Raw genomic sequence first — 19,108 nt, 5'->3', positions numbered from 1 at the left:
ATATTCTCCACATTGAATTTTAATATATTGCACACCTGTAACTTCCTTGTCTCCACGGCGATACAAACGTTTTAATGCCATCTCTATAACGACAAGCGAGTGGCGGACCCAGCAGCACCGCAGTGCACCTTTAAGTGAGTGAACACAGATGTGGAAACGTGTAAGAAAGAAACGCTGGTGGTGATGATGTGAGCGCTGGATTTACAAGTACAAATGATGTGCCACAAATCACGTCTCACTCTGTTAAACCAACAATGGGAACGTCTGAGATGTGAGCGCGAGGAGGAGGCGACTGCTCCTCAAAACGCTATTCGGAAAACACGTGAGCGACGCCTGTTTCAGATTATTATGGTTATTAGGACGATTTGGGCTTTTGGAAAATGAAGCGGCGAGTTAAAGGCCAGTTTGAGCACTTTTTTTCCCAAGAAAGTCTGTGAGAAATGGAAGAATCTCTTTAGCTTAGAGTTGGGCTGCGGTCCGAATGTGGACTTGGTTTGGTCCTGGTTCTAGCCCTGGTTTTGTGGCGGTCTAGAAACTTTGTCTTAAAGAAATAAACACTGAAATAAATCACGTAAATACCGTATTTTCCGGACTATAAGTCGCACTGGAGTTTAAGTCGCACTAGCCAAAAAATGCATAATAGAGAAGAAAAAAACATATAAGTCGCACTGGAGTATAAGTATATCATTATAAGTATAAGTCGCACCTCGGCCAAAACTATGCGACTTAAAATGTACGGTAAGGCAAAAATCAAGACCTTTCCAGAATAGAACGGTTACGAGAAAACCAGGCAACACCAAAGAATCTTAATCTTAAATGTGTTACTCCAGTATTTATTATGTATTTTTCTTTTCCTTTGAACATTCTGAGCTCTGCCTCCAACAACACATCATAAACCTATATTTGTCTCGCAGCGTCTATGTTTGCGTTAGACTTTGTGCTGAACTCACCTTTTCCAGCGGATTGGCTTTCACAAGCGGCTCTGCAGACAATGCTGGCAGTCGCTTTAATTGTACTTTAGCAGTCAAAATTAAAAGTGTTATAACTACAGCATTATGGTAATTGTGATAATGATTTGACTTGCTTTGACAACAGCCGAGCTAATCTTTCTTGCATTGGCGCGGCCCCCGAACCAAAGAGCTATAAATTACAGCCGGTTCTGGAAAAAAAAATAAAAAATGTTTTTGGACAAGCATTGTGACGATTTGTGCTTTGCTTTAGCATTCAGTTCACAGTTTGAGCATTAACGTTTGACAGAAGACTGAAAAAAGAGCATTTGCAGAGCGCTAACTGTATTTTGTTGTTGTTTTTTTACATAAAGAGACAAGATATGATGTTGTTTACCAAGGAACTTATGTTACTTGTTGTAGTCTTTGTCATTAGCTAATTTAGAACATTTAAATTCATTGTTTTCGAGAAATCTTGCAGCGTTACTATGAATTTCCAAAAGGTTGACTGCATCGATATGAATCTTGGCTTGTCTATTTTCTATCTAAATAATGTCTTCTGCTGTTGATGGCTGTGTAAACTGTCAAAAACGTCTTTCAAAAGGGTTGAAATTGCCCTTGACAACAACTTGGACTTGTCCCTGTTGCTCGGAACACATTTTCCTTCTCACCATTTCCACATTTGTCTTGTCAAATCAAAGCCTTGTTAACGCGTTATGAAAACAGTCTGTGTCTGTCTTTCAATGGCTGTTTTGTGCCGAAATCCCATGATTCTCATCACTCCAAACTGGCTGTTTCCCCAGGAGCGACCAGGAGTCAAAGGAGCGACCAGGAGTCAAAGGAGCGACCAGGAGTCAAAGGAGCGACCAGGAGTCAAAGGAGCGACCAGGGGTCAAAGGAGCGACCAGGGGTTAAAGGAGCGACCAGGAGTCAAAGGAGCGACCAGGAGTCAAAGGAGCGACCAGAAGTCAAAGGAGCGACGAGGAGTCAAAGGAGCGACCAGGAGTCAAAGGAGCGACCAGGAGTCAAAGGAGCGACCAGGAGTCAAAGGAGTCAAAGGAGCGACGAGGAGTCAAAGGAGCAACGAGGAGTCAAAGGAGCGACCAGGAGTCAAAGGAGCGACGAGGAGTCAAAGGAGTCAAAGGAGCGACGAGGAGTCAAAGGAGCAACGAGGAGTCAAAGGAGCGACCAGGAGTCAAAGGAGCGACCAGGAGTCAAAGGAGCGACCAGGAGTCAAAGGAGCGACCAGGGGTCAAAGGAGCGACCAGGGGTTAAAGGAGCGACCAGGAGTCAAAGGAGCGACCAGGAGTCAAAGGAGCGACCAGAAGTCAAAGGAGCGACGAGGAGTCAAAGGAGCGACCAGGAGTCAAAGGAGCGACCAGGAGTCAAAGGAGCGACCAGGAGTCAAAGGAGTCAAAGGAGCGACGAGGAGTCAAAGGAGCAACGAGGAGTCAAAGGAGCGACCAGGAGTCAAAGGAGCGACGAGGAGTCAAAGGAGTCAAAGGAGCGACGAGGAGTCAAAGGAGCAACGAGGAGTCAAAGGAGCGACCAGGAGTCAAAGGAGCGACCAGGAGTCAAAGGAGCGACGAGGAGTCAAAGGAGCGACCAGGAGTCAAAGGAGCGACCAGGAGTCAAAGGAGCGACCAAGAGTCAAAGGAGTCAAAGGAGCGACGAGGAGTCAAAGGAGCAACGAGGAGTCAAAGGAGCGACCAGGAGTCAAAGGAGCGACCAGGAGTCAAAGGAGTCAAAGGAGCGACCAGGAGTCAAAGGAGCGACGAGGAGTCAAAGGAGCGACCAGGAGTCAAAGGAGCGACCAGGAGTCAAAGGAGCGACCAGGAGTCAAAGGAGTCAAAGGAGCGACGAGGAGTCAAAGGAGCAACGAGGAGTCAAAGGAGCGACCAGGAGTCAAAGGAGTCAAAGGAGCGACGAGGAGTCAAAGGAGCAACGAGGAGTCAAAGGAGCGACCAGGAGTCAAAGGAGCGACGAGGAGTCAAAGGAGCGATGAGGAGTCAAAGGAGCGACCAGGAGTCAAAGGAGCGACCAGGAGTCAAAGGAGCGACCAGGAGTCAAAGGAGCGACGAGGAGTCAAAGGAGCGATGAGGAGTCAAAGGAGCGACCAGGAGTCAAAGGAGCGACCAGGAGTCAAAGGAGCGACCAGGAGTCAAAGGAGCGACCAGGAGTCAAAGGAGCGACGAGGAGTCAAAGGAGCGACCAGGAGTCAAAGGAGCTACAAGTCATCCTTGTAGTAGAAGTAGTAGAAGTATTAGTCATCCTTGTAGTAGAAGTAGTAGTCATCATCCTTGTAGTAGAAGTAATAGTTGTCCTTGTAGTAGAAGTAGTAGAAGTATTAGTCATCCTTGTAGTAGAAGTAGTAGTCATCATCCTTGTAGTAGAAGTAATAGTTGTCCTTGTAGTAGAAGGAGTAGAAGTATTAGTCATCCTTGTAGTAGAAGTAGTAGTCATCATCCTTGTAGTAGAAGTAATAGTTGTCCTTGTAGTAGAAGTAGTAGAAGTATTAGTCATCCTTGTAGTAGAAGTAGTAGTCATCATCCTTGTAGTAGAAGTAATAGTTGTCCTTGTAGTAGAAGTATTAGTCATCCTTGTAGTAGAAGTAGTAGTCATCATCCTTGTAGTAGAAGTAATAGTTGTCCTTGTAGTAGAAGTAGTAGAAGTATTAGTCATCCTTGTAGTAGAAGTAGTAGTCATCATCCTTGTAGTAGAAGTAATAGTTGTCCTTGTAGTAGAAGTAGTAGAAGTATTAGTCATCCTTGTAGTAGAAGTAGTAGTCATCATCCTTGTAGTAGAAGTAATAGTTGTCCTTGTAGTAGAAGTAGTAGTCATCCTTGTAGTAGAAGTAATAGTTGTCCTTGTAGTAGAAGTAGTAGTCATCCTTGTAGTAGAAGTAGTAGTCATCCTTGTAGTAGAAGTAATAGTTGTCCTTGTAGTAGAAGTAGTAGTCATCCTTGTAGTAGAAGTAGTAGTCGTCCTTGTATTAAAAGTAGTAGAAGTAGTCGTCCTTGTAGTCGAAGTACTAAGATACTTAATTGAACAAGTATCAATGCAAAAAAAGACAACATTTGAGCTTTCCTGGGCTGTTTCAGAACCATCTTGAGCTTCATCAGAACTTGTAGGCTGTAGGACAACATAGCAACATATATAAAGTAGCATTATTAGCAGTATTATTCTGTTAATACTACTTATTCTGTGCTGAAAATCAGTAGTAGAAGTAAAAAGTGGTCGTAGCAGCTCTGTTTGTTCACTCTGTGGAACAAAACTCCAAACGGGGGAACAGACGGCGCTGATCGGGATTTACCCTCAGGCTCCACGAGCTTCTTATTGAACCAATGAATACAATCTATTTATATCGTCAGAGGCACATACAGCCCACTCTTCTCTTTCAGAGCAGAACACAGACGTCTTGTGTCGCCTCCAGCTCTTTCACTGGAGGAGCTACAGACTCCTGAACTGAGGAACAAGTGAGCTTCTCTCATCTGGAACGGACCACATGTGGCAGAGCCGAGCGACTGCTGCACAACACAAACAATGACAAGTCAGAATATCTATCTTGAGTATTATTGTTGTGTTTCAATGTGTCAGGGAACTTCATGGAGCGGGGAAATGTCAGTTAAATGATGATAAAAACCTCACGCAATTTAGCCCGGAACAAGAAATGCATTGAAAGTCCTAAAGTCAAGAACGAAAAGGAAATGACTATACTTATCGCATTATTCTTAAGTTGTGTATTCTGTGTTCCCGGTGCAGGGGTTACACGGGTTACAAGACACGGTTGTCCTTGTGCCAGTCCCAAGCTGTGATAAATAAAGCGCTGCACACTTGGAGCAAAACACGAAATGATGAGGAAAAATGTGATGCTTTTAAAATCAATCGGGAAAAATGCATCTCAATCTGTCTGAACTGTATCTTTAGTGTATTATTATCATTACTACAGCTTGTTTTATGTTTTGGAGCAGCATTCCTAGTTTGTGATGATTTTTCCCACTGAGAGTGTCAAAAAGGTAATTATGGTCTGGTTCTTTTCTATTTATCTTACTTGAAATAAAAACAGGCAACATGATTTTCTAGTAAACAGATACAAAACACATGACTTTGACCAGTTAGTCACACATAAAGACCATTTCCAAGGAGATTAATAAGGTGTTTTTAGACAAATTCATCATTTACCAAATATTTGCACGATATCTCTGTGAAAAAAATAAGCCAAATCCAGCTCAAACTTCTTCAAATTACTTTTTTTTACGCTCACAACTCCACTTTTTCCCTCCCGACAATATGCACATACTGAAAAGCAGATTAGCAGTCGACTCACAGCCTTCAGGTAATCCTCACAGCCCTGTGCATATGCTCTTTAACTAATTCTGCTAGCTTCAGGCTGTATAATGGATTCCCCAAACCTATAGGACAACCACACTGGAGCGATAGGAAGTTCTATTGTTGCCTTTTTCAGCCGATTAGGTTCGAACCGTGCAGGAGGAGACTATTTCTGCATGTAGGGACGCACTATATGTCGGGTGTAGCTCATTTCTAAACCTATTTAAAAAGTCTGAAGAATTGTTTGGTTTAGAAAAATAGTTGCTAAAAGTTAGAGGCAGGTATCACTGCAAAAACATATTACTAAATGCATTAAAATGACTTGAATTCAGGATAATAATCTTAATTTAATTACGTTTGATTGGTTAAAATGTATTTACCTCATGGACCTAGATTATTTTACTTGTTTTATGAAATTATTATTATTATTTTTAATGTGCTTCAGTATTTTTCTTCTTATTTAAATCGAAATATTTGCCAACGGCTTATGATTCCTTACTTATCTCAAGGGCAAATATATTTCTTATTATTTGGATATTCTACATCACAGTAATAAACAAATCTCAACTCAAATTAAGATTAATATTTGCAATTTAGGTCATTTTAAACAAGGCTAGATACTATATTACTGTATTTTATTTTTAATTCTACTTGAATCATAACCAGTACTCATCGTGCTTTCACCAAATACTGTACTCTAAAGTGATTATTCGGTTCTATTGTACCTGAGGAATCTTATTGAAGTCATTTTCTTTTTCAATATTAGCAATCGTCTTTAAAGTTCAAATGTTCTCGGTCTAAATTGTCGACCACCTTGAGGAAAATTGACGTCCAAAAACAAATAGGAGTGAAAAACAGCCGTGGGATTGTTTTGATGCGTGTCAGCCGTCTCACCTTGAAGACAAACATTTCTCTTCTGAGGATGGCCAGAGTGTTGAACGCTCCGTCGCAGATGTTGGGTTTGGCGTTGGGGTGGGACGGCGGGGGAAGCCTGGGGGGTCTGGTCTGCCTGTCCGGTTTCCGCGGGTCCGATGGTGGATGCGAGCGCGGCGGCGGCGCTGTCGGCAGAGGCTTGGTGGGCTGGGGAAGCTTATCTGGGGGGCCTGCGGGAAAGAGACGGACAGGAAAATGACTTACGCTGCAAGAAGTGTTATGGCGTTTGAAGCCTTGAAACTACAGTGACTTTTCCAGACTTCGAATTCTTTCAGGCGTGATCTGTGACTTGAGAGAAAAACACAAAATGTTCCTGGCAACAATAACGCTGATATGAGACAAGAGTACAAAGCTAATAAAGCTGCAGGCGAATTATTAGATACAAGTTTAATATTTCATCAAAGTTTTCTGCAACTTAGAGCTTTATGGTGAGTCAGAGTCATAGTGAGAGTTAGCGCTTGTGCATTATATGGTATGGTTTGGCAGCCTGTGTGGAGTTTGCACGTTCTCCCTGTGTCTGAATGCGGTCCCTACACCAATTCCCCCCTTTTGGCATCAACAAAGATGTGCCCTTGTAACTTTTCTTACAGCAGCGCTTGTCTTTAGCAATTGTAACACCTATAATTGTATAAATGTGACAATCCGTGCGGATGTGCAAAATAGAAATGCGTTGCCAAAAACCAAATAAAGAGCAAACAAATGAGCCATGAAACCACTTGATAAACTGCTGGGTCACTGCTGAAGGACAAATAAATACACTGATCACACAAAAGAGACAAGACATTGCTGAATGAACCATATGTTTAGTATTTAGCATCTTAAAAATCTCCATTGGTTTAACCGCTAACTGAAAAGTCTATGACGTGTGACAAGAACAATCTCTATGCCTTACTGTGTGCATAGAGACAAACCACTAAAGTTACATTGTGCACCTTTAACCTTAAAAGTGTTAACACATACGGCGGACAAGGAAAAGGCACTTCAGGACTTAACAAATGCGAGTTGTAAATAAATAATATAAAACCGCGCTTCGTAAGATCACACCTGAAACATGAGTATGTGGATAAAAATAAAATGTGGATAAAAATAAAACTCTGCCGGGACGGGCCTCGGTGGCATTGAATATTCATGAATCGCATGTGGAGGAGCGAGGCATGGCAGACGTGCGATGGGAGAAACCGGAGCGTTCGCGGGATAATTGAGTGTATGACGAAGCACAGATAACGTATGTGGTGTAAAATGGGATCCGTGTGCTAATCTGGGCTAGCTCGTGTGACTGGTGAATGCGGTCGGCGTGAACGGGAGAAAAAGCCCTGTCTACTCGCACTGATGTTCAGGTCTGGATAGATCTCGCGTGGCGGTTTTGCAAATATACCAAATTTTCCTGACGAATACTGCGATTGTGATTAGATTTCGCCCTTTAGGTTGCATTTAACGGTACGTCCTCCCGGAGCATGAATATTTAACGGAAGACCGAGACATGAACAGCAATAAAGTTTACAAGGCTTTAAACGTGCAGCTGGCCTGGTTTTAGAATTCATAATACAACCATTCAAATTCCCTCGCCCGATTTTCAAACTAGAAAAAGAGGAAGTATGTTTTTAAGTCTACCAAACTTGCTACCGTATTTTTCGGATTATAATCGCACTTTTTTTTACATAGTTTTGGCCGATGGTTCATGCTTTGTGTAACTCTCTAGCAGTATTACTTTAGCATACGTACACCTATTCACCATGTTGTTCGTTCTTTAAACTGTTATTATTTTAAATTGCATTTCAAGATGTTCTTGTTCTTGGATTTTTATCAAACAAATGCGACTTATACTCCAGTGCGACTTATATATGTTTTTTTTTTTCTCTATTATGCATTTTTTGGCTGGTGCGACCAATACTCCAGAGCGATTTATAAACCGGAAAAATACGGTAATTACTCATTTACAAGAATAAAGTCGAGTACCCCCGCTTTAATCTTGATGTCCCAGTTTTCTTTCCCACTATCCAAAGACATGCACGTGTGAACGGTGAATGGGTAAATCTGAATCTGCCGTTTTTCTCCTTTTTGTCGACTCGAGCTGGCCTGATTAAAGGACTTATCCCACTATTTGAAGTGCGCCTGTAAACACCGGACTCGCAGACGAAATGAGCAACTGTGACTGCGCTCGATCAAACACTCCCGTCGTAAGCGGTCAAGCACAGACGCGAAGACGGCAGATTCGCGAGCGGACAGAAAACGAGCTGACGACGAGATTAGCACGAGCCGCTACAGTGCACTACAGGTCTCCGCGGTCCACGGACCAGATCGGCGGGTCGCCCCGGAGGCAGATTTCATTCACGGACTGAATCAAATCCTCTGAAATCCATCCCAGATTAGAGGAGCCAGAGCCCTGCGTTACGTAAGCGTGGCGCTGACCGGACGAGTAGACAAACAAACAGGCAGCAGGGTTTACCCACCAAAATAGCAACAATATGGGACAGGCCTGAATCAGGATTTTGGAGCGTTTGCCTCTGTCTGTTCCTCGGCTACTTTGGCTAACAATGCGGAGCTAAAGCCGTGGGAAAAGTGGGACAAAATGTTCAATACTGAAAAAGACAAACTTTACATGACGGAATATCTTTGGAGCGTATGTTTAGTTGATTGTGTTGGATTTACGATACGCGCAGGGCGATACGACAATATAACATTTAATTCATACCTTGTGACTGTTTTTAAACGTGTTTTGATTCAGTACATCTGTTTAATGCAGCTTTTATGCTCAAATAAAGACATGTGAAGTGACTGAACTCTCAAAAGAAGCACATCTTGAACGCAAAATAAAGGAATTAACAACATTGCGATTTAGAAAATGTAACAAAATCGGGATGAACTCAATTTACAAGTTCTATAACTACGATAACAACAAAGGAAGTCAGCTAATACTTTGCTCGGCGTCTACGCTATGACACAGTTGGCATCACCTCTCACACATCGCCTGAAGTCTTTCTGTTGTTTTGCAAAAAGCAGTCTCTGTTCACATTTGGAAAACTATTAAATCTTGATTTCTATTATCACATCTTTTCCGTGACTGCCGCTGCACTTACAAAATGAACTGCACAAACAGAGCAAATGACCCAGAGTTCATTTAACTGGCAACATGAACACAATCACAAGTGGTAATAGTTGGGCTTGTGACATTAGCGACAAAGGTGGAAAGAAAATATGTCAGGATGTTGTGAGGGACTTTTTTAAACTCATAATAATCTGCGGTTTTGGTCTGTAGTCGACTAAAGGAACTCTTAAAGACAGATGTGCAGAAGGTTAAAACTTTGACACACACGGATTTAACTGCTTGTTTACTTTGCTCGAACATGCTTTGACTCATTATGTTTCTCACAATTCGCTGTCGCAGATTAAGTGCCACTTGGTCTTCACCGACACTACATCTGATGCATTTCAAAGGCTGAAATTAAATTTTTAAGTGAGTAAGATGGCTGTGATGTAAGTCGGCTTTGTGTGTTTGACTTTGCTGTGTATACTGGTCAACACTGCTAGCTTTTACCAATCCATGGAAACAACAAGTAGTCTTGGAAAGTATTGACATTGAGGAAAGATTATGGCTGTTATATCTTTGAAGCATAATATTTGCTCATTTATCATTAATTCTCGGATTAATTAACAAGGCTATGGGCAAATCAGATTCACCAATTAAACTAAAATGTCTCCGGAAGCAAGAGAAAACCCATCATAACAATTCAAGATGAAACCAGCTGTTTTATTAATGAGTGGCAGGATTGCTAACCACTCTGCCACGGTTCACATTATTGATAGCCGTTAAGAATTTGTGTGGGTGTCAAGCATCACCATACCTGGACTGATCATTTTCTTCAGCAAAAAGTCATGCTGTGGGTCCTTTTTAGCGCCCACATTTTAGCGTTGTCGGCAGGATTTAAGCAGGCCAATCGCTGTGAGGAGGAGCTGAGCTAGAAGCAGCCATCACTGTCCCGTCCTTCAACCCTCCGTCTGTGTGTGTGTGTGTGTGTGTGTGTAGTGGGGATGGTCAGTGGGAGGGGTTGGTTAGTGCTGGGATGACAGAGACTGCATCGCTTGCCCAGGTCCGTCACCCCCAGTGGGACGAACTCTGAACATCTAAGCAGATGTCAGGTGCTGCTATTTGAAAGACGAGATGTGGCCAATTTACACTTTTTATATCTGTAGGGGCCGGCACTGTCACTCCACTGGGGAGACACTGTCCAAATACTGTTTCTCTTTAACTGTATTAGTAAGGAGGTTATGTAACATGAGTCAGAAGTGGAACTCTGAGACAATATCTTCAGGCTTCGTTATGATTCATTTTAAAATACGGCAATGGTCAACCTTCATCAACAAAGTTTTGGACAATCGGTAAAGAAATAAAGAAAAAATAAAGAATTCTGGTTTAGTTATGCTCTTGTGCATTTCTCCTTGTGCCAATTCTTCAGATAAATTAGGTATTCCATTGCTGAAGGAAAGGCAAAACATTGAGCAGATGTCCAGATTCACAATCTATGACGCCTCATAGTCATAAACACTGCTGTTTGTTTTTAAATTCACAAATTGTCTGCTAAATACAATTTCCAATTGCACAGACACTCTCCCAAGATGAATTATACATGGCAAGATAGAACCACTTCTTTGTAAGTACCACAGAATATTTATAACCTCAGAGTGAAAACCAATGCAAGTGATTTGACTGTATAAATAATAGTGACTCATGTTTGTTGCACAACTGTAAAAAAGGCAAATGCTAGCAATATTTTGGGATTAAAATTTTGACTAGCAAATGTGATCATCTGTAATCATTGTCCTATCCTATTTGTAAGCCTTATGCAGAGAGACAGAAAGTATCCCTCACCATAGATCTTCTGTATCCCCAGCAGGTCGTCCATGGGCAGTTTGAAGTTGTCCGTGTCCATGTACTGGTAGAAGGGCGCCATGATGGCCGTGGGGTCGTTGGAGTGTTCTAGCCCCAGCGCGTGTCCAAGCTCGTGAACAGCAACCAGGAACAAATCATTACCTAGAAACAGACAGGAACACGTCGTTAATGCTGCAGTGGGTAACGACAGCAGAACCCAGGCAAGAGTGAGATTCCTGTTCTACCCTGGGTTATTTACTGTCTTTTTCGCAGGTTGTCACTGTGCACCTGTTGCGTTTGGCAGTACAATGTTTGCAGCCACAAAAATGGTGCCAAGTTTAACAAATGTAGTAAAAGTTGTGCATAATGAAACAGCTTTTGTCCGGGGCGCTCCACAGTGGCTTCTCTTCTCTGACTTGGGGTGTTTAAAATTGGGAACGCAACAGTCTCTACGTGGAATGAATCACCATAAACATGTTCTTGGGAGTTTTTATAGTGTAAACATGAACTTTGATCATTAAAACATAAATACATTTGATTGTATTTCCAAAATTGTTCAGTTCTACAAACTACGGACTGTAGACAGAGCTGGGAATCAGGATACGATAATGCGATACATGTGATAATCATTGCACTGGGCATGATATTCTCAGATATGCCACTGTTTTCTTTAAGCACCAAATACATTTTAACAACCGTATTTCTTTGTTTAGCCACGACCCGTTCTAACAATAATATGAAATACACCACATTTACCCGTCAAAACTGTGAATATATCAAATACTGATAGCGATATACTGATAAAACACTCCTGTATCACGATATATCGATATATTTACATCGCAATTATAATTGGGACTATCACAAATCCATCCTAAATTGTATTAAAAGCCTGTAAAAATAGGCTATATTCGTATTCATCACAGGGACTTCTATGCATAGATTTGTGTTCAGATCTGCATATTGTAAATGTCACCAGTCCCGTGAGAAGAGAAAAGGCTGGTGGACGTGCAAGTCTATGGGTAATCCACCACTTATGCATGAAATGACGGGATTACGTGTTGGTCACAGCCGTTAATGTGACACACTCCACATCGACCCCTGCTCCTTTGCATGGGGAGTCTTTGTAATTAGTTTAAATCTGTGGTAAGCTGATGATACATAGCGCTGACCTTTCCGAGCCCTTTGAGACCGGCCCTCTCCTCCACCCAGCAGTCCGACCCGGTTACGATCACATATCCGAGACCGCGGCTTACATAACCAACGCAACAAACAGATAAACAAACAACTCCTCTGCAAAACTAACCATCAAATGCCAGCGCGGACCCACAAGAAAGCTTTTCATTGTTCGTACAAAATTAGCTCCTTTGTGATTTATAATTCAGTTTCGCCCGGCCTGGCTGTGGTAAACCCCTTTGAAGAAAGACATGTGTTTTATTGTAGTCTTTTCGGAACTAGCGCCAAAGTATGACATAAATAATGCAAAATTAGATGGAATGGAAGGATGGAAGCTTGAAAGAAGTCGAACTTGAACAGAGCTGGTATTTTAAATGTTTTATTTTTTGGACGAATTGGGAGTGTGGATCCTGATCACGGTTTTTGTTCTGTTTTAGAACGTTTAAGAACGATTGGTCACACTTTATCTTACACTGCAATGAAATGTAAACATGTTTCCATTTTCTTTGAAGTTCTTAATAAGTAATATACACTTTCTAACTGTCCAAAGACCATTCCACCTACACCTTTGAATCTTCTCATCAAAAGCAGACAGAAAATCACTTATTCATCGAGATTCTACCAAAGAGAGGCACTTACCTGCAGCAAATCTGTCACATGAATAATGCATCAGGATAACGCCACTTCTGCCCGACTACACTAGACAATACACAGCCTACAATACCAAGAAACTGCATAATTGGAAGCTAGTGAAATACATTTGACTGCATAAACACTAGTGACTCGTTTTCGCCGCTGTACAAAAGATGAACGGCAGTAATATCAATGAAACTTGAGAGCTGAAACGTTGGATGATAACACAATAAAATGGCTTACATCAAATTGGAAAAGAACTGCTAAATTTGTAACGGTATAAAACTGAGCCAGCGCCTTGAGATAGAGTTTAAGGACAGGATCGCAACAGTTCAGAGACTCAGGGAACAATGTAAGAGAAAACAGTGGCACACAAGAAACGTGCCCTTTCCAAATAAGGTCAAGAGAAAAAGAGGAGCGATACGCAGCGGGTTACAAATAGCAGTTCTCGGTGATGTGCTACACTAAAGGCTCTGGTCGCTGGAATTTCCATGTTCTTTAACCAGTAACACTGTAATCTTGTGAATAATTTGACCCTTCAAGATGTCTTAAATGTTAATAGATAAGTTAGCGTCCAGTATTTACCAATTAGACTGTGTTATACCATGACAATGAGGAGTTTCTTGGTGATGTTCAACAAATGCAAAATGATCTAGAAGGTAGTTAAAATGCAATCTGTAATGTCTAATTCTTCTGTCTTTCTCAACAGGAGCAATACATCTTGCTTTCAAAGGTTATTTCTAAATTTTTGTAGCTCAAACGCATCAATTATCAACATTTCTGCAGTGAAATGATTTAGATATTAGGGTAGTTTGACAAAGCGCCAAAATATATATAAATATGTTGAAAATAATCCACATAATCTGATTTAACAGTTCTTTCAATTCCTGCTTTGCCTACAGGGTGAGATAAGGACAGCGCTGTTATGTGTGTTTACCTCAGTTGAACCCGAGTGATAATCATAAAGTAAAATGCAAATATAGCACAAGGACATTTGATTACAAAAGCATAACGTACTCGGTGAACTTAAAGTGACGAAGGGCCACCGACTTTAAGATGTTCAGGTCATAAAGTTATCGAGTAAAAGCACTGTTTGTCAGCTTCTATTTCAGGTTATTTCAATCTCAAATCAGCGCTGAACCTGGCGGAGCAACACCCGGCCAACGCTGCGCCTTTGCAAGTCGCGTAACAAAAGACAGGAAGACATTCTTTTGAAATTAATAGGCAACGCTGTGGCTATTGTTTAGCTAATTATGAGGTTGGTTGCTACATATAGAACGAAAATTGCTCAGGGGTTGTTGACGCACACTTCTTGATTCGGGGAAGAAAAGAGGGAGGTAAGGATGGAGCAGCGAGCAAAGATTCAAACAAAGATATCTATATAAGGCAAGGTGACATAAGGAGAATGGTGAGGAAAAATACAAAATGATAAAGAGCAATTTCTTATCTTGCCAGACGTGTTCCGACAATCGCAAACCTGCAAGTGATGAATTGTAGAGCCGTAAACTTTGACCTAGGCATTTGTAGCATCATTGTCTCCAAGGCGACTGCATCTCGACAAAAAACAACAACTAAATAATAAGGTACAGAGTGAAGTGAGTGGGTTTTAAGAGGCGGGTGGTGGTGGAGGGAACGGTGGCCAAATGTTCAGGCTGATGCGTGTTACGGAGGGAGGTGTGATAACCCTCTGAGGGCGGCGCCGGGGACACAAACAAAACATTTCTACATTGGGTTTTGTAATCTGTTCATAAGTGTTTACAAAGTGCTTTTTCAAGAGATGCACAATGAATCACCACCACAAAAAAAAAAGGATTTCAAGTATGTTTGTTCAGGAAAAAGATTATTTCTGCACAGCAATTTCAGATGGTCAAAATAGATTTTTTTTGTGTGTATAAATTTGGTACAAAACGATACATTTTTGATAAAAAACTGTGCTTTTTACAAATGTTTGTGTCAAAGTACATTTTTATTGTTGAAAAGATGCTGAGGCACACAGCATTAAAACATTATCAAACAGCAGCATTAGAGAAAAAGGAGTTTCATTAAGTATATTCATCTGTCTTCTTTAATAGAATAGTTTTGCTGTTTCTCCAATCAGACAAAGGTCATTGATGATTTAATTGTTACATGTTCATCTTCGTCAACAGCTCTTAAAGCAGAACTAAGTAACTGCAGTGGACACGTCACAAACCACTTAAGACGTACGTTATCGTCAAAACATGTCAAGGAAATTACATCGTCTCTTTCCTTTGTCTTGTCTTTATAATAACTGTAGGAGAAACAGCAAAACAAGGAGTACATAATGTTTTTCTGGTTCCGAAGTTTGCTCAAGCCACTCCAAAATAGCCAATCGTTACATCTAATGACCATGTGAATTAGCGGACTCATATTCAAAAACATAAACATATAAAAAGACATCTGGCCACTTTCTCTTACATAACCAATTGTTCAATACTCATAAACAAATGGCATAAATTAACAAGCAATCAACGCTTGCAGCTAAATATATATTTAACCAAAGGATGTTTACTATGACTCACTGTTGACCACTTGACAATAAACACAAGGCTTATGTTGGAATGTACGACCATATATGGCTTGATTTTGTAACGTTGCACTTTCTCCAGGGTTGGCCACAGTAGCCGCCATGTTGTCCTGCCAGCGGACCAATGGAGGTGTCAAGGTTGCTGTTAATGAGATGGTGCAGCCAAGGAGTAAAAGAGAAGGAAAACATACAAGTGGAGAAGATATAGTGGATGTGTTGGGGAAGCGACAGTGCAGATTTATAACCAAACGTAATGCTGTCTATCCCCACAGGCCTGCAGTAAACCAAACAGGACAAGTGATTAGAAACCCTTCTTCTACCAATAGTCTTGGGCCATAATTTACCATCTTTCTGAACATGCAGCTCATTCTCATCCATGGGTTGAGGCGCACGTGATTCTGGACTGTGTAGGATCCGGACAAATAAACACGCCAGGGGCTACAAATCAAGCAACACGCCTTAGACACTGCTTTTTTGATCGTTGTAATAGCTCACGGTGTCAGTGCTAGTTCCCCAGGGAGTTGTAGTTTCTTGCTGTTTAACTAAATGTGGTGATATATGGCTTTGGACTCAGGGAAAGAGTGGGTGGTCATTGGTGGGCTTTGTTTTCCGAAAAAGGCATGGTTTTGTCATCAAGGCAGCGATGTTTATTATGTTGAGATAGCCAAAGGGACGAGGCCATCGTGAATCAAGATGGACAAATAAATAAGTGATGAATAATAAGTCGATTATTAGTTTGCGAGCATTGCATTGCAGATGGCTAGTTGTTCAGCTGTGCTTTCCATAGAATATAGAGTGTGTGCATTGTTTATTTTCAGATTTTTTCAAGGCAATTTCTTCATTTCTTCCATTTCAAACACAGAAAAATGCAGTTAAGGTATATATTGGTCGGTGTATGAGTCCCATCATGTCCAAAACTTTGTCAAATAAGACCATTTCAATTATGATTACGGTCCAGTCCTTGCCCGTTGGTTCAGTTTGTCCCTGCTGTTCAAAAAGTATCCATATATTGTGTGCACGGCAGGAGCTTTGAGGCCCAAACACGTAGTTCTGAAGTCGAGTGGGACGCCAACGCCAAAAACAATCTGCAGTGTTCATCTCAGTCCAGTATTACTCAACAGTGGGACAATCACGAAACATACGGTGGGCCACCTTTCATGACAATTTCAGTGGCTTGTTTATAATTCCTATATTCAGCACAAATCTGTGGGAAATACTACTAATAATAATGAATAAGAGCATACGCTTTTCCAGATTCTCAAAGTATATACTTTATGATGGTGAGCTGGGTAGAACTGACGAAAGCGATGCTGCCGTATGTGCGCAATCAGACCTTCCGACCATTCCCTCACTCACACACCACATTTATGCAGGGTTTGACATTTATTTATAGTCCAAGAAATGGCAGGGTTCAGAAGCGCAATGTTGAAAAAGTAGGCCTGGTAACATCATCATTGGATATATAAAACTGTCCCTTGTTCAGGTTTAAACGCTATTAAAGCCATTAGCAGGTCTGTGCCTAAAAGAGCCGTCGCGCCATTCGACAAGCCAATTCAAAAACATACATCTCGACAAATATAAGAGACAAAACGAGCATGCAGCGCTTTCACATCGACCGCTGTGCTACGCCGTTTCTTTACATCGTCGCTCACATGCGTTCGCGTTGGCTTTAGGCTAAATTGGACGTCACGCGGCGCTTTAGACATTGTTCAAAGCGCACTGGAAACACCCCCCGCGGATAATATGTTTGTTATGTCTGCGTTACGTTCACTCCGCTTCCACCCGAAGCCACAGTCAGATATCAAGAGCCCAATTTTCCCTCTTTGTGTTATCGTTCCTGTGACGCTGTTATCACGTCAACATTCTCGAATCGAGATTAACAGCGATGACAAAGGTCGCCAGAGACCAATAGCGTCATCATCCTGCTCCGTTTTATAGCTGCGTTGGTTAGTCTTGTTAGTTCATTGCTTTTTTTGTCCATCCAAGCTTTCTTTTATCCACTGGACCTCCAACATTTTAGACATTGTTCAGCTTTTAAAATCCCCCAAGAGGCTGATTCTGCAATTTTGACAAAACAGGAATGGAAGAAAATGCACAAAAGTTGTTAATTGCAATGGTCTATGCATGGCTAACTTTCATAGAGGTAGAAATAAAAGACTGTATTCTTACAGTAGCGTGAATAAAACCGCTCACGGGTGCCAAACCGCAGTTCAGAGACGACCACAGAGTTTCCACAGACGGGGCCGGTCACCTGATTTAAATTTACTGCATGAATAGACCCCGAACAGCTTTAATCAAAATCCTGGCACGGGGCAGGAGAAGGGACTCAAAGAAAAACTTGGTCCCAATATTTGGCGGAGCAGAAGAACAAAAAGAGGAAATGAGATGTTACGACCATTTCAAAGGAGGAACATTACAGAGCAACCTTGATCCAGGGACACGGAGGATATTGGTAACCGCGGAAAAGGGAAATTCATGTCACTTACGATGCTTAAGACGTGGTTTAGTGGGAGTTTTACAGTAACATTTTGGAGCTGTGGATATTGCAATACAGCCAGAGAAGTACACGATGTTCATAGTTCTCATTGAGGCTGTTCCAAGTACAGATAAATGATCAGGAAGATAAACATCAGGATTAACTTAACCTAGACGTATACTTCCTGGTTTGGTGAAGTTCTGGCGATTGTCTTTATAAACAGATCAGGTTAGTACAGAGATTAAACGCTGAATCAAAGACCAAAGGACTTTGTAGTGCAGTTGTGAGGACTCTTGCCATGACTGAACGGAGCTTTGATGTGTGGAGTTTGTTGAGTTTGCGTTTTCCCAGTCTCCACTCTCCACTCTGCAATTCCATATTAATAACAACATAACCGTATCAGAAAAACTGTCAATAACTAAGAAAAAAAAGTCATCCATCTTGTAGTAGCCTAACTCTCCATCTTGTATACATTGTAAAACTGATGGTAGAAGTGGGAAATCGTCAAATAATCAGTAATAATGTGAATACAAAATGTGAATATAGTGTATATTGTTATTATATATTTTGTTAAATTGGAAAATTCTGCCAAAAAGAGCTGTTTAAGAATACAAATGGAACAAACGCATGTAGCATCTTTCAAACAAGCTTATTATGTGGAGATACTGGGAGGATATTTGGACTGACAATTTTTGTTCGGGTAAACCATCTACCTCAATCAATCAATCAATCAATCAATCAATCAATCAATCAATCAATCAATCTGTATTTCACACTCAAAGGGTCCATATGAAACAGTTAAAAAACACATCTAATCTAATCTAAACTGATCTCCATATCAGCCTAAACGTATTCTCTACATTCAGAATAACTAGTATTATGTGATATTTACGTACTTTTGTGTGTCATTTTGCAATCATTTCAAATTTTTACAGATCATCAAACCTCATCAAACCTTTAGACGCTGAGACTTGCTTAATCACACTCATCCCTGACTGTACCGGGCAGGTGACGTGGGGTGAATGACACTGTACTGTCGGCGAGGGCTGTGCAGCGCGCGGGGCAGTGGATGGATGAGTGCCTGGCTCAGTGGTCCCCGGGCAGTGAGGAGTTGGCTGTCAGACCGCAGCACTGTGTCTGACTGGACAGAGTGACCATTGTGACGAACAGAGCCAAAGTACAATGACTGCTTTCTGCTCCGT

General features: G+C 41.4%; 2 protein-coding genes across 3 annotated transcripts in view; both read right to left on the bottom strand.

Annotated features, from left to right (window-relative positions):
* The window catches only part of LOC140364411 (matrix metalloproteinase-16-like), a 97,289-nt gene that overhangs the window by 32,035 nt on the left and 46,146 nt on the right, over positions 1 to 19,108 (bottom strand). For both annotated transcript variants that reach the window (XM_072450529.1, XM_072450530.1), the window contains 2 exons: positions 11,077 to 11,238; positions 6,171 to 6,379 (listed from right to left, as the gene is read on the bottom strand). In XM_072450529.1, coding sequence (XP_072306630.1) covers positions 6,171 to 6,379; positions 11,077 to 11,238 — 371 coding nt within the window. The remainder of the gene's footprint in view (positions 1 to 6,170; positions 6,380 to 11,076; positions 11,239 to 19,108) is intronic.
* The window catches only part of LOC140364410 (cyclic nucleotide-gated channel beta-3-like), a 174,203-nt gene that overhangs the window by 150,387 nt on the left and 4,708 nt on the right, over positions 1 to 19,108 (bottom strand). The window lies entirely within an intron of this gene.

This window comes from Eucyclogobius newberryi, unplaced genomic scaffold, assembly GCF_026437365.1.
Source record: "Eucyclogobius newberryi isolate DKJ021-1_F unplaced genomic scaffold, fEucNew1.0.hap1 SCAF_18, whole genome shotgun sequence".
NCBI lineage: Eukaryota > Metazoa > Chordata > Actinopteri > Gobiiformes > Gobiidae > Eucyclogobius > Eucyclogobius newberryi.
Note: the sequence above shows the minus strand (reverse complement) of the source record. Positions and strands in the feature narration are given on the sequence as shown.